General features: G+C 43.6%; 1 protein-coding gene and 1 pseudogene across 4 annotated transcripts in view; both read right to left on the reverse strand.

The window, feature by feature from the left end:
* SLC18A1 (solute carrier family 18 member A1) overlaps positions 1 to 16,085 on the reverse strand; it is a 30,349-nt gene extending 14,264 nt beyond the window's left edge. Inside the window, exons 1-8 of one of the 4 annotated variants that reach the window (XM_016132485.2) lie at positions 15,963 to 16,085; positions 12,086 to 12,278; positions 11,436 to 11,496; positions 8,696 to 8,913; positions 6,668 to 6,916; positions 5,019 to 5,382; positions 4,356 to 4,414; positions 1,026 to 1,109 (exon numbers count right to left, since the gene is read on the reverse strand). In XM_016132485.2, coding sequence (XP_015987971.2) covers positions 1,026 to 1,109; positions 4,356 to 4,414; positions 5,019 to 5,382; positions 6,668 to 6,791 — 631 coding nt within the window. In that variant the 5' untranslated portion in view covers positions 6,792 to 6,916; positions 8,696 to 8,913; positions 11,436 to 11,496; positions 12,086 to 12,278; positions 15,963 to 16,085. Of the gene's footprint in view, positions 1 to 1,025; positions 1,110 to 4,355; positions 4,415 to 5,018; positions 5,383 to 6,667; positions 6,917 to 8,695; positions 8,914 to 11,435; positions 11,497 to 12,085; positions 12,527 to 15,962 lie in introns of those variants that run through there. The other 3 variants (XM_016132489.2, XM_016132486.2, XM_016132484.2) reach the window with 3 other exon arrangements.
* Positions 758 to 877, reverse strand: LOC118612801 (annotated as a pseudogene).

The raw sequence follows: 16,085 nt of genomic DNA on the forward strand, positions 1-16,085 counted from the left end.
TATGAAACTTAACCCATAGTATTTTACCAATACTGCCTCACTGGCCCCCAAACTCACACATGGCTCACTCCTTCTGTTCAGAATATGGTTGGAAGTGAAAAAGTCTCTGGGAACGGAGCACAGAACACCATCGTCCCACGACACCGCATTTCATATGACTTTAGCATTTCCTCGCACATTTCCCTGAATGAATGGACATGGAGTAGGTCCAGGAAGGGAAAACCTATGAACACAGAGCAGTGTTCTATTCATCTTGCCCCGAGACAAGTATGAAGGCGCCGAGTGCCAGGAAGAGAGTGCGGGCTGGGCTCTCATGTCCGTTCCCCCATGTGTGAAGCGCCACAGGATTACGTTCGGCACTGTATTTGCAAACTGCAATGGCTTTACTGGTAGTATTAACATCACTGTTCCTATAAAACGTCGAGAGGGGACAGAGAAAAGACCATAGAGGGGGATTAAGTAAAAGCCGGGCCTATTTCATGGTTTTACCTCGGACTTGCTCTGAGCTGAGCTGGCTCCATCTAAACATCATCAGCAGAAGTTAAGTCAGGAACTTATAAGCACTGCCAGCAACTCTACAATTATCTTGTTTCTGAATTCCAATTTCTGCCTCCTGGGATATTTTCCTTAATTTCTTTATTTTTTTTCTTTATTTTTATTTTTATTATATTATTTTTTTTAGGCGAGGCAACCCTTGGTTGACCCCACAGATTGTAAGGTCCTTGTCAGCTTACGATCCCTTATTTTTTATTTTTTACGCCTACGGCACCTGGTCTTCCTAGGTGGCCCTCCCATCCAAGTACTACCCAGGCCCGACCCTGCTTAGCTTTTGAGATCAGATGGGATCGGGCTTGTTCAGGGTGGCATGGCCGTAGACTCTTTAATTCCTTTAGGTAAATCTTATAGTGTCTAAAGGTATTAAGAGATGGTAAGAGAGGTAGTATGTGCACGTACGGTGTCTGTGTGTGAGTTTGCGTGCGCGCGCGTGTGTGCATGTGTGCGTGTGTGTAAGATGTCAGCATTACCTGCAACAGATGAAAATGAAGATCCAATGCCTTGAAGGGTTCGAGCCAGAAAGAGCAGGGTATAGGTACCAGAAAAAGCAAACACTGGGCAAACAAAATAGCGAGAAGTTCCAATTAGCAAATTGCCTTTGTTCCCTGGCCACCAGATAACGTGCCCATGATGTAAGAGATATGAACCATTTTGTATATTTTTTAATAAAGCATGCTCACTTCTCCCTGTTTGTGGAGTTGTCTTTCTAATCTCCCACCCCTTAACCAGGATTGCATTTTAAATGGCATGAAGACTTAGAAACCAAGAAGCATAAATCAATTCGCCACACAGTGGATGAAAAGCTGGATTTCCACATTTCCTGCCCAAAGCCCAACATCCAACACCCAGTGCACTGGAATCAGGGCTGTCCAACAAGTCCAATGCCCTGGACTGGGAAGTGGCCTTAGATCCTACTTCTGGATCCTTCACACACAACACCCAGACTTGACTTTTGCCATTGTTGGGCCTCATTAGGTCATCTGGAGGACAGGGGAAAAAGTTGCATGTTCTTTAAGGACAATATGTATTGGGTAGATATTAAAATAATATCTTGCTATCCAATCAGATCTTTCCCTTTCCCTTATATTGGAAGATCTCTTAGCCAAAAGAATAAGTATTTACTAAGTAATAGTGAACATGTGGCTTTGCTAGACTCCGTAGCAGATGTGATATAAGGAGACATCATGCCCTTGGAGAGGTTGAGTCTGCTAGAGACTAACACCACAAAACCGAGAACCAAAGAGGAACCCGTTATCAAAAACTAAATTACAGGGTGCTGGTTGGTGGTGGGTTGGTCAGTGCAGACGCGTCTCACCTCCAGCACCAGGGCAATGCCCCAGGAAGACAGAAGACGCCCTCCCCGAGGGTCTGCATCAGCAGAATTGGAATCCCTTGCCCATTCATTACAGACGTCTTTGCTCGTTTGACGTCTTATAATCTCCTAGTCCTCCCCGACATGATCGCACCGTCTCCCAAACATGTACGTGCTTGGCCTCTCCTCTAGTGCTGTCTCCCAGGGGTTCTGATTTCCAATCTGTTCAAGTCAGCTCTTCCCGTATCTTTGGAGAATACAGTGACCAGCTCATCTCTGTTTGCCTCGGGCTTTCCTGGTTTTAAAACCCAAAGTCTCACATCCTGGGCGTCCCCTTAATCCCAGGCAAAGGAGGAGGGCCGTGTGCTCTACCCAGGCACACCATGGCAATTTCTTTTTCACTTTGCATCCTAACTAAGGCCACCATTTAGCTCCTAATTGCATTAAGCAAAGTTCCCAGTTGGAGGCCTTTAAGGGTCGTAATAGGCAACAGCAACCTTTCTTTAGTATTTTAAAAATCCTAACCCTAGGAGACACTAAACACCAAGCCTTTGCTGAAATTGGGCCAACTCAGTATAGCAACACTAGGTATGGCATGGCAAGAATAATTATTATTTAATATCTACAGTTTGGTAGGTGAGAAAAGCTTTTGAAACATGAGTTCTAGGCAGAGAATCAGGTGAGGACCTTATGCTGAAGAGTCTGGGGTCCTCTGGTATTATCTTATTCTGCAGGGTTTTTGTCAGGTCTTTCCAGGCAAGCATTGAAGCCGAGGGCCTTTATGATTTTAATTAAATTTAGCTTTAAACTCTAGCTTTAGAAATCCTTTCTCTCTATCTGTCTCTCTCTCTCTCTATACACACACACACACACACACACACACACACACACACACCCCTCTCAGAGACTTAGCCTTTCCCCAGGACAATCAGCAACCCCCAGGGGAGCAGAGGACAATAGCTTACACCTGACTAAAGATCAGGTGGTCCAGACCTCTGGCAGACTAGATAACATCTTGAGCTAAGTTATATTTCAGCTCCTGAGCCCTAACTAAGGTGGAATGAACCCTGGCTACTTTTCCATGAGAACAGACTTCAGAACTGTCTTCGGCTCCCAGCACAAGCTGGAACACCCTAACCCACAGCGTCTTGTGGTCTTGTGACTTTGCCCTACATAATCTGTAACCTACAGGCCACCAGAGAGTTCCGGCTTTTGAGCATTAGCTTCCCCTTCTCCTGGGTGGCGCCATTCGCAATAAAATAGCCAGAATTTCTCCACTGCAATTCTCCGTGTTTAGGGTTGGGCTCTGCTGCAAGGGCCCGGTGGACAAACTCTCTGTAGTAACAGCATTTTAAACTCCTGGGGAGCTTTTCATTCTTTACATTTTCTCAGTGGCTTTTGCCATTGAAGCATAATATGTATGCTCCATAAAGTTTTGTGGAATGAATTATGTCTCATTTGACAAAACAAAGCATCTCATTAGTTTTTAATTTACTGTTTAGCAAAGGTTGAGCCTCTAGAAGGTTGATAAACATTTCTAATTTCAATTTCCTCATTTTCTTTGATTCAGCTAGAATTTTCACAACGAAGCTGCTGCCGTTTCCAGGCAGAACTTCACACATCGAGCTCCTGTATTTTGCAGCCTCCAGCCCCGAATGTGACGCTGGAAGGGAAGAAAAATTGAGGGGAAATGATAGAAAAAGCAGAGAAGTAACAGAAAGGTGATAAGAAAAACCAGAGGCATAAGGAGGTATGTCGTTTGGAGCAGAGAGTCAGCAGGGGCCTCATGAGCTACCAGTGGGTCCACAGGCTGTGTTCTCCTGCATTAACCGGCCTCCATTCCTTCCTTCTTATTTTAGTTCTCGGGATCAATTTCCAGACATTCCCCCTCCCCCCGCCTTCTGTTCTTATTCCATTTCTATTTTATTAGGAACGTTTATCTGATACTGGATAGACTGTTTGTCTTTCTCTTTCTTGTTTCTTTAGCAAATTTATTTTCCTAAATTAGAACATTTCTTAAACTTTAATGTTCTTACTCAAAGTGGACTTTTGCGAATTTTCCAGTTGCTCTTATCCAGTTTAGAGTCTTTGTTAGTTGCCCTTTACCTTTGCGTATCAAAATAATATGACCTCTTCCCAAAGGTGGGAGGTTTGTACTGAACTCACTCAAGGGATTACTGGCGCGCGCGCGTGCGTGTGCGCGCACACACACACATACAGACACACACACACACACACCACTAGCACACACAGTAAAATGGCAATCACAATTTTCCCCAGCTGAAGGAAGTGAAGTCTCTGTTCCATAACAGAATATACAAATTTCAATTAGACCCAGTCACTCTAATCTCCGTAGCAAAAACTTCAAAGCATTCAAATCAGCATCATATGCCACTTAGCTAACTTGACCTTTCTCTCTCCACTGCTGTGAACATGATAAAATCAAAGATAAACAGTGAAGGGAAAAAAGGGAAAGCAAATTACTTACTAACTGTGGAGAGAAACATGATAACAAAGCCAGCAAACATGGGAATGTGATACCCAATCCTAAAAGAGAATTGAAAAAGAGAGATACAGTTCCAATAGACAGCCGTATCTTTGGACTACATATTTTCATGTAATTGGGAAGAGAAATTCAGTTATTTGAGTCCATAGTAAAACATGTCTCTGACTGCAGGTGCCGAGATGAGATATGACATGTGAATGCGCAAAAACAAATAAACAAACGTGCAAAGTTACCCATAGACCAGGGCCAGAATATTCTTTTCTGGAAAGAACAGCCTAGTCAGAGCGCGTGCCCCTTTGAAACAGCGGGATAAGCCCAAACACGGCTGCCCGTGCTTCAGATTGCAACAGGCCTGTCTCATTTCCACCCTCGACCCACTGGAGCCATGTTTCAGGGCCTATCAACGGTATACTGCTGTTCACTGATTCTCTCCCTGGTACTCAGTACTCATTATATCACTAAGAAAATGTGAAGCCCGTGGCATTCTCTCCATGGCATGCTATCCTTTGGAATAACCAGCTCTCCCAACGGCTGACTGTCCCAGGGCACAGAAAGGTGAGTTTTTTTCCTTTTCCCTTCTAACCTCCTTTAGGATATCTCAGCCCATCCTCTTACTCCCGAGCCCCTGAGCACCTGCGGAGATACCTGTTGGTGAGAGGCCCCACGAACGGGTTGACCAGAAGTTGCATCAGAGCCTTCGAAGCGAACAGAACCCCGACCCGTACGTTCTCTTCCTCCAAGAACTCTGTGTCCTGCGGGCAGTTGTTTTGAGGGGCTGAGAGGGCTCCAGTGACTGGAGGGGTGACAGTGCCAGAAGTGCCATTCGTCCATGCCATGCCCCTGGGCGCACCTTCTTCGATGGCCATGGTGTAGTTATCGAAGAAAGAGAAGATGGTGGAAAAGGCCGGAGAAGGGAGGGCATGCCGGGAACTCGTGGCGGGGCCGAGGCCCAGAGAAGCGTTGGCTTCTTTCAGCTCTGTGGCATATAGGAAGGTGGGCACAATGGGCACTGGAAGTCAAGAAAGACAAGTCACGAGGGCTCGGAGCGGGTTGTCTTTTTACCACTAGTCGGTTCGGGGGCATTGCTATGGGGTTCAGAGTCATGCTCCAGGCAGGTGTCTAAGTGACGTGATTTGAAGCCCACGGAAAGACTGTGCCCGCCCAAATTATCCTATTAGCTGAAGGACCGACCATCATACGATTGGTCCTCATTATTGGCTAATTCGCTACTGGCTGAAATTTACCCACGATCACAAAATCAATGCTTGGGGAGCTGTCGCGATGTTTCTTGGACGTAAACGCCAAGGGCAGGAAAAATTGTGAGTCGCCAGAGGCTCACTTTTCCAGCTGAGGTTGAACAAGGCGGGCTCTGCCGTCCAGTTTCAACTCTCATGCAGAGATGGCAGAGACGGGAGTGCAGGGCAAGCAGCTCCAGCTCTGGGCCAGCTGGACAGCGCTTGGATGCCAACCCCGGCGCCCGGGAGCGAGGCGACCTCAGACAAGTCGCTTCTCACTCTGAACCTCGTTTTTTCCTTTTGTAAAGAAAACAGAATCTACCGGGATGCATCGTTGTTAGGATTTAAGATTATCATCTTTATGGGATGTGAGTTTTATGTATCTCTCCCAGGGGCAATGTTTCAGGATGGGCTCAATTCGGTGTTTGCGGTGTGACTTTAGAAGGCATAACTACCACACATAATGAGAACTGACGAAGTTGGATTAACAATTTGTCTCGGAAAGCTTCTTGTCTAAAAGCATATGTTTCACCCAAGAGGGACACATTTTTAGCACCCATTTACCTACCGGCGTAACTCAATGTAAAGAAAAGACTATCAACTTTTAAAAAAGCAGAGCCCTGAGGAAGTGAACCACCAGAAAGGTAGGTTCTGCTAACAAGTTGGATATTCATATAAAATACGTTGTTTCGGTAGACCAGAGGCTGGAGAGGTGACATAGCGAGAAGATGCCCACTCTTCCAGAGGTCACTTGGAGTCCTTAGTGCCTGGGGAAGACAGCGTGGGAGGAAGAAAAGTAACGCCCATTCCAGCTCTGGTCGGCCTCTTTTTTGGTCAGATGCTCTGTGAGGCTCCTACCCTGTGAACCTCTTGGTCCTTCAGCGATGGCGAGCAAGTTTCGGACTCCATTTCTCACCGTTTCCTCCATTTCCCAGCCACCTCTGTGTGTTTTCCAGTGTAGAAGGAAACATGCTCTAGTCCATTCACGGCTGAAAGCTAGCGAGGTGTGTACGACCTGCCCAGGGCAAACCACCCTCAGCGCAGAGGCCCCAGACGTACCCACCACGGTAAGCAGCATGTTGTCCAGGAGCAAAGCCACAAACACCACCACCAGCACCAGCTTCCGGGACTCTCTCCCCTCCTGCAGCCACCGCCGAGGGGCGTCCCAAACTGCCCTGAGCATGGTGAGGACGAGGCTGGGCCGTCTCTCCTCCAGGTTCTTAGGGAAGGTCCTGTTACACTTACGTACAGGCCTTCTGCAGCCTTTACAGAAGAGGGGAGAAAGTCTGCCCAGGCCAGTGAAACTCACTATTAAAATAAAAAGTACAAGAAGTTGCAATTGGTAGGATGGTATCTGGAAATATATCAATGCCTTTGTCTCTCTTTGTTCACTTCTTAGACATCTTAATAACTCCACCTGGTTGCCAGAATGCCTTCCAAGTAAGCACTGCTCGCCCGTTTTTTATATCTGGAAATCACCTAGCACATTATGAGGATTCTGGAGATCACCTGACTTTTTGTTTCTCAAATGTCAGACATTTGCCCATCGCCTCAATGGTTATGTCATATCTGAGGACTACTCGTACTATTATTTACTTAATCTTATTCTCTAAATCTACTTAAAAAAAACTGAAAAAGTCATTTAAAAAAATAACTATGGGCCATACCAACAAAAAATTATGGTTTATATCTATGTATCACCCAAATATCTCATGTGCCACAAGTGTGACTCATGCTGCCGACTGAAAACCACTAACCTAGACTAGCCCTTTTATCTCCCCGATGAGAAATCTGAGACTCGAGGCTGGGAGATTTGTCTCGGGTCACAAAACCAGTGTCAAATTGGAATGAAAAGCTCTATAACTTGCAGGATTGTACTCCACCATTGTCCCGTGCTCTGTGGTACTAGAAGCTCTCCTATTCTTTTGTTTAAACTATAAATCCCTGCTCAGAAAGGTGTGTCACTCTGCATAAATAAAATACTAACTTTCAAGGTTAGTTTTCTACTTAGGATTTCATGTCATTAGTCAGCATTAAGTAACAGTATTTTGTTAAACTTCAGGTAGTAACAGTTTCTGGCAAAAATTTCATTTTCTTTTATATAGTTTCTGCTACTGTATCTATAACACCAATTATATAAATTTTAAAATAGATTACTCCCACTAAATACAACAGGCTCTAAAAATTGTGTATCCTTTGATTTGGTAACTCTACTTCTAAGAACAAGCCTAAGGAAATGATCAGAAGTGTAGTTAAAGATTTATGTGTAAAATTATGAATTGCCAAATTATTTATGTCAGTGGAAAAAAACCCCACGTTAATAGTGGAATACAAACGACTCTTAAAATCATGTTTAAAATAATTTCAATGATTTAGAAAATACTCTTAATACAATGTTAAGTTTAAGATATAAACCGTATTTATAGTTTGACCTTAATTATATAAAAAGAAATTTATGTATACATTTTTAAAAGACTAGAGAGATACATACCCAAATGTCAGCTATTATAATCAATGACTTAATTATCTTCTTTTTCCTTTTCTGTAATTTCTAAATGTTTTATAATTAACTACATTCATAACATAAGAAGTAAATAATGTTAAATGTTTATCACTGGGATTCAAGAGTCAACCTCAAATGTTGAAGTGTCTCAAGCACCGAACTACTCTATTCTGTTTTAAGACCAGGGTTGGAAAAAGGACATTGTCCACACTGAAATTCTAAGTAACCAAGAGTCCCCAGTGCACCAAATCCCGATAGGTTTAAATCAGAAAATATGTGCAACCATTTAAGACCCCTAATTTTTCTGTAAAAAGTATTTCTAAATACAAATTTCTAAATAATAAGTAGAGACAAAGTAAAACAATAGAAAACTAAAAAAAAAATGCAAAATGGAGTAAAATAAGGGCTGTAAAGACAGACTAAAGAACGAACGAACAAACCAAATCATACCAACCAATCAACCAACCAAAACAGGAATTTGTCAACAAATCAGTCATAAACTTTATGTTAGAATCAAAATTCTCTGTTGAGAGACACAGGTTACAAGGAAAGATTAAATTTGTCTGAAGAGAGAAACTTCTTACCTTAGAGCCCATCTTGTGTGAGGCACTCAATGAGATATTGGCAACTGTTAGCAGTTCAGCTGGGACTCTGTTCTCTGAAGCTGGATGTGCTGATGGATTTATTGCCACCTGTTATCTGAGAAAACATGTGTGCCCTTTGTACACAAAAATTTAATTGGAACTTCCGATAGGTTTCATTCAGACCCTTAGCTCCCTGCGTCAGAGGCAGGAAGGCAGGACTGGAGAAAATAAAGAGAGGAGAAATTATCCTAAGCAAAGATGCACTGGGCTGCGCTGTCTTCCATCAGTGCTTGTTTAGCATCAAACTCTTTAACTCTTGCATGGGTCTGAAAACAAATTGGAATACAAAATGGAACTAGAGTGCAGTTCCTGTCCCTTGTTACTTAGTCAAAGAGGCTCCTTGTATCCAAGTTGCCTTCTGGAAAGAAACAAATCTTTGAACACCCACAGGACAAAAAAAAAAAAAAAAAAAAAAATCTATGCATGTTGTTCTCAAGCCATAAAGATTCAACACCTGTGGCCTCTGTAAAGGTGTACATTGTGCGCTGCCATCTTCACATCCCAATACTAGCTCAATCAATCCCTGCCCAGTAAATGTTTCTTGGATGGATAACTGGATGGATGGCTACGTGAGAGAGTGCGGCTCATTGTGGGATCTTGGAGTGGCGCTGTAGATCTACATTTTTCTGATATTAAGAGTCATCAGTGGGGCAAAGACCATAAACAATTTACAAAAGAACGAATACAACCAATGACCAAGAATCGCTGTAGAGGTTTCCTAACTGTGAAACTGGTAGGACTCTCCTAATTGTATGAATTAACCTGGGGACTTCCACCGTAGGGCTAATAAAGAAGGGAAGAGCCTTAAAGACCACCTGGAAAAAGAAACAGGGGGAAGAGGCCTGGACATTAGGGGAGTCTGCGAGTTTCTTATGGCTGCTATAATAAATTACCACAAAATTAATAACTTAAACCAACACGTATTTATTATCTTAGAATTCTGGAGGTCAGAAGGCCCGAGGTGTTGGCAGAGCCGCAATCCTTCTGGAGACTCTAGGAGAGAATCTGTTTCCTTGCCTTTTCCAGCTTCTAGAAGCTTCCTGCATTTCTTGCCTGGGGGCTCCTTCCAACTTCAAAGTCAGCAGCACAGAATTAACTCTCACTCTCAGCTCTCTCTCTCTCTCTCTTTCTCTCTCTCTCTCTCTCTCTCTTAGGCTCCTGTCTCCCTCCTTCACTTATAAGAATTCATGTAATTACATTACACTGGGCCCATCCAGATATTATAGGATAATCTCATCTCAAGATCCTAAACTTAATCAGATTTGCAAAGTCCCTTTTATCAAGTAAGGTAACATATTCACAGGATTAGGTGTGGGCATCTCTTCAGGGGCATTATTTGTTTAGTCTACCCCAAGGAGCTTGGCACGTCGGCCTCCTTACACACCCTGTGGCCTCAGCCTCTATGGAGAGAGTGGGTTAGGGCCAAAAGATGAAGGAGCCGTATTAAAAAAGACTTTTAAAAGACTCTGGGCATAAGAAAGTGTCCTGTTTGAAACCCGGGTGACACGTTGGCCACCATGCTCTCCACTCTAAGTGCAGTTTTGGTGTTCTGAGGGCTTAGGACAGCCACCAGCAAGGCGAGACTGTGTCTAGCAGAGAACACTAGCAGCCGAGGGCTGGGTAGAGCACCTCCACAGGGAAGAAAAAGTGTTCTGAGATACTGCCCAAATGGGAGTGCCCCAAATAATTGGAAAACCAGGGTTTGGGGGAGCGGAGGACCTGAAAGAGCAGGCACAGGCCGAGAATCATCATACTTCGGGCATTACTAGAAACAACAGCAACCATAATAATAGCCATCATTTATTGAGCATCTACTACATGTCAAGCATGTTTCTAATATATACATATATTATGTATATTATATATTATATATATTTCAGTCAATTGTAACCATAGTAGTAGTCACAGGCTAGCCAAGCCTAGGGTGCTCTCATGAATACCCATCACTGTTAATAATCAGAGCGTTGTCTATTAAACAGGAATGAGCTCTTATCTTCCTCCTGCTTAATTTTTTAATGTATAAAAAACAATAATGCTGGCGTGAGTATGGTGAAATAGAAATTTATATACACTGTTAGTAGCTCTGCAGATAGATATAATTATCTTAGGGGGCAATTTGGTTTTCTATCTTTTGTCTTTTAAGTGTTAAAACATTTATACCTTTTTAACCAGTAATTTCGCTTCTTAGGAATCTATTCCAAAAAAAAAAAATAATAATAAGCTAAAACATGGGGGGAATATCATGGGTATAAAATTATTATTATAGTAGTTAGGGAAAATTAGAACTATTTCAAGTATCGAAATGTTGAAAAATATTTAAGTACATGGGCTTGAAGGACTGTCATGTTCCTACTAAAACAGAGAAAAAAAAAGATTATTGAGAAGAGTACGAATCAACCTGGAAAAAAATTATACGTGTGTCTACGTAGATTTCATAACAGGAAGTGAAAAGGTGGGCTGCACATCCGTTACGCACATTTGCCAAAAGGTGAAGCAACCCAAACGTGCGCCATTTGGACGAATGGAGAAACAGAATGTGGACTCGGCCTTAAACAGCGGACTCAGCCTCGAACGGGAAAGACGCTCTGACGCATGCTACGAAATGGCTGCATCTCGAAGTTATTGTAATGAGTCACATGAGCCAGGGACAAAAAGATTAACGCCGTATGAGTTCACTTACCCGAGGTGTCCAGAGTGATCAAATTCACTGAAACAGAAAGTAGAATGGTGGGTTGCAGGGTCTGGGGAGAGGAAGAAAGGAGTTGTGTTATGGGTTGAGAGTTTCAGTTTTGCAAGTTGAAAAACTTGTGGAGATCTGTCGATTACACAATAATGGGAATAATCTTAATACTAGTGAACTGTACATTTAAAAATAGTTAAGACAACAGAGTTTGTGTTATTTATATTTTACCACAATGAAAAATGTTTTAAAAAACTTTATGTAAATTGTAATTATATACCTACGAAAGCTCCATGTGCATTGGACAGAGACACCTAAATTATGCTAGTGTTTGTGCTAAATGGCAAAATAATGGGAGATGTGAAGCTTTATTGTTTACGTGATAGTGGAAAAAACTTTTAAATGAAATGTCACCAGTAAAAAGCCACAGCTCTGTGTCCATGTATAAACTAGAGGACCCTGAGCCCTTGATAAGGACTAATAATTTCCTGCCAGAGCAGGATGCTGAGAGCAACTGGAAGTTTGAGGCTCTTTGACAGTGGTTCTGTGGGTCACTCCAGTGGACGAGGCTGGCACACAGCAACATCACACAAACAGCTTCACACCCCGCCCCTCCGACCAAATAACGTGTGGAACCTAATTACGCTTACTTTTGTCTATGGCCGACGTGGCTGCCACGTAGATGGTCTCATGGCTCAGACCTGGGGGGATGCTTTTGTTTCTCATTCCTTCCTGTTTCTCTTGCTCTTCAAAGACTTCACACTCAGTTCGGACTTCTTCTTGTATCAAGCATATGTCCGCTCGAGCCTTGGACTGGAGAGGTTTAGTTTCTGTCATAGGCTTCTGAAAAGAAGGCCAGGAAGGTGTCGCTCTATGGCTATGATCCGCATGGCATTGTGGACCCTGCGGGGTGGATCTGTGTCCAAAAAGGCAGAGAATTCCTGGGTTTGGTGAAGTGAGGGAAGAGCTTGCTTCAGGTCAAGGGAAATGGGACGCTTTAAAAACCAAATCCAAAATAAGCTGGAGCCTCTTTGCACTGTAGAGACACAGGTGGCAAACTCAGCAATAAATCAGTAGACTGGAGCTCAGGAAAATTCATCCTCCCGCCCCCACCAGCATCCCTTCGCCCCCCATGCTCTTAAGGAGATAGCCCTGCTTGCGGAGGTAGCAGACTCAGAGTAGTTTGAAGCCAAAGAAGATGTAGAGTCTGCCTCGGACAGATGGGACATTCCTTATCCCCAGAGCCAGGTCCCTTCAAACTTGGTCTGGGTGTCCTCTGGCCAGGGCTACCAGAGGGAGCCTGCCGCTGTCCCATCACAAAGCAGAGCTTGGCAGTAGCTGGCCCTGATAGGACTTGCCCTTGGGGGGCTCCTCCGGCTGTTGCCTGTCACCCGCCACCTCAGTCATTTCCTGTGTGTCTTCGGCACAGGCCTGACTCATGTGCACATTCCTGCCCATCTTGTCCTTTCTCCCTGCCTTCAGCCTCCTTCATCTCTGCTGTCCCAGTGAGGTCCCTCCTTCTTTCTAGTTCTTTCCTGCTTCTCGGCCTGTCTTTTCAAAAATCCTCTCTTACTATCAAGTTTCAGCCTGGCCATCATCCTCTCGTTATCAAGGGGAACCCTCTCTGCCTAGTTCGACCCCAGCCTTCCCTGCTCAGGAAATGCAGCCCCAGTAACATTCACCGGTCGGCGCCCCCACCTCCTTTCTTCCAGTACCCACCTTGGCACACCACAGGTGTTGGTTAAAAATAAGACTGGCCAAAAGCCAGAAGCAGAGATATAATTATGACACTTGCAACATTTTTCTTTGAATTACAGTTATCTGCTTCTAGCCTGTAAGCTGCTTAAAAGCAGGGTTTTATCTTACTCATCTCCGTATTCCACACAGTACCGGGCATCTCGGCCAGCAGAGATGCTCCATCATTATTTGTTCCTGTTGATGATGAGGATGATGATGAACATTCTTGCCTCTGAGTATCATGTAAGACTGGCTGAAGTAGTGGAAACTCTGAAGGAGACCTGCACTTTCCCAGAGCCTCATTGTTTAAGAATAGAAATAAATTAATTCCACTTTCCATTTGGAATTCAGCTCCCAGACCCACCCATCCTTGAGTGCGTGAGGGGAATTCCACTAGCAGAGCTGAGGGTTTTGAAATCTACCGCTGAACCTTGGGATCTTCGCCTCAGCCGTGGCTCTTCATTAACCTTAATTTGTGGATCAGAGATGGAAAATCTCCCATCCCACAAACCACTGTGCTGGGTCAGAGGGCCTGCAGAGACAGCCATGACTTCGGTGGGGTAACATACAGAGAGTTCTTGTGAGGATTCAATGAGTAAATTAACAATAAGCATTTAGAAGAGCATCTGGCACATAGTATGCATATAATAGTAGGTCCTTTGCACTTATGTATCAGAAAAACAGCAAAACGTTGACTCTGCTGTGACTGGACTCTATTTGTTGGGGAATTTCCAAACACTAAGTTCCCTAAAATAAATTCCTCTTCTAAATGTAGTCTCCACCACAAACTGCTTCAGAGCCATTACTTCTTGCTAACCACAAGGATTTAATCGCCTTGTTCAAGATTCACATAGGACAGCCAATGTTGTTCCTCTAATCCAAACATCCCTTCTCCAAATTCTGTCTAACTGAAAAGATCCTCCTTTCTGTGGAGACCACCCTGACCGAAGCCAATCCTAGCTAACCTTTCTCTTACCAGTTAGACAATTTAGGACGTTATTCCATGCTGTTTTGCATGTTCTCTGTCAAATTATGGGTCTTTATCTTGTCACCAAAATATAGGCTCAGCTCCTCAGAAATAACACATTTTACAGTGACGTCACTTTTGCTTTAAAGATGCGACAAAGGCACAGAGAAACTGTCTGCCCGAAGACACAGCTCAGTTCAATGCACTTATCACTTGAGAGCGGGGACATGTCTCCAGGCCTTCTAAGGCTTTCCGGTGCCAACCGTCATGCTGAGCTCATTGGTGTTCACTCAAGAGAAAAGGTCACCCAAGCTTTCGCTGCACTCTCAAATGAGCCTCTCAGAAGTAAGCCAGGAATGAGGCCTTTTCTGGCAATGGTCAGGTTCAGACATTGAGACAGTATAGGCACATTACTATGACATCTAGAGTTGGAAAATAAAGATGATCCGAATTAAAATAAATCCCTAGAATTTTTTTTTCCTGAAAATCCCAGATTTCTGAGCCCGGATTGCCCCTATGTCACCTTTGGCACCAAAGAAGGGGCTTCAGGCAGATACCAGGTCAGGGCCTGAGCCTTGGAGTCTCACTTTAGAGGATCAGAATCCTTTACCTGTCTTAGAATTAGTTTGTTCTTCCAACGTTTCCCTAGATGGGGACAGAATAGACCATCTATAATTATTCTGTATTCAGAAAAAATCTTCCAGACTTTTCCACTGTGTACACAGGGGACAGAGCCAGAATGAGGCAGCCATGGAGGCGGGGGGAGAACATGGTTCGAAGTCTGGAAAGGTTAGAGTGAGTATCTTGCTCCAGAAGGCGGGGAAATCACTTTACTTCCCTGGGCTTCAGTTTTCTCTTCTATAAATTGGAGGGTTACCTCTAGTTGATCCCCGAGGTATATTCCAGATCTAACAATCACAAAACAGGCTTAGAAGGTAAAATAATGAGTTCTCATTGAGTGCTGACTCTGCGTCATCTGTCACTACTTTCTTTGACCCAGATTCCTTCCAGAACGTTTCATTTGCCTAATTGCATGCATGCTTATTTACAACTAGTCAAACTCGCTGCCCATTACAATGAAAGCTGTACCATTTTAAACAGAAGCACCTTAATAGTCCTGATTTATTTCTGATTAAAAAATATGATGGATGCTCATGCAAAATAAATGTTGACAAATCATAAGGAACATAAAACATCCCGTAAGTCAGGGGTACTTACTCACTGTTAGCATCTGTATATATTCCTTTCCAATATTTTCTCTGAGGGTATGTGTACACACACAAATAATAGAGATTATTATACTGTGTATGTCATTTTATATAAGAATTTTTTTACTCAATACTGTGTTGTAAAATTTTCCCCGTGCTTAAAATAATTTTGTTTGTCTTAGTGTCTGAATAATATTCCATCAAAAAACGCACCTGCCTTTATCCAGATGCAGAGGGAGCTGAAGCAAGAGTCCAGGCTCAGGCTCTGACCTGGTATCTGCCCGAAGCCCCTTCTCCGGTGTCAGAGATGACCTGGGGACAAGCCCGGCTCAGAAATCTGCGATTCTCAGGAAAAATTCTAGGATTTATTCTAATTTGGATCATCTCCACTTTCCCACAGTTGTCATGGCAATGTGCCTATACCGTCTCCATGCCTAAATCTGACCATTGCCGGCATTTATCCCTTTCGTTTAGAACATTTGGAATGAGAAAGGGCTGTCATGATCTGGCAACAAAAGAAAGTCTTTGACAAAGGACACCTGGAGTTTCAAGGACACTTCTTCCAACTTCACATTACAAGGTGATGAAACAGCACCTGATAATAAGGGGACTTACAGCGGTTGGCCTTCTCTTGGGTTCACAGGTTTAAACATTTGCAAGGCTTTCTCTTCAGTGGCTTTTGCTTTGATCATAGGGAGCCCTCTGCTGTTCCCTTTCTTTCCACAACATCATTGACCC

Source organism: Rousettus aegyptiacus, unplaced genomic scaffold, assembly GCF_014176215.1.
Source record: "Rousettus aegyptiacus isolate mRouAeg1 unplaced genomic scaffold, mRouAeg1.p scaffold_m13_p_16, whole genome shotgun sequence".
In the NCBI taxonomy this organism is placed as follows: domain Eukaryota; kingdom Metazoa; phylum Chordata; class Mammalia; order Chiroptera; family Pteropodidae; genus Rousettus; species Rousettus aegyptiacus.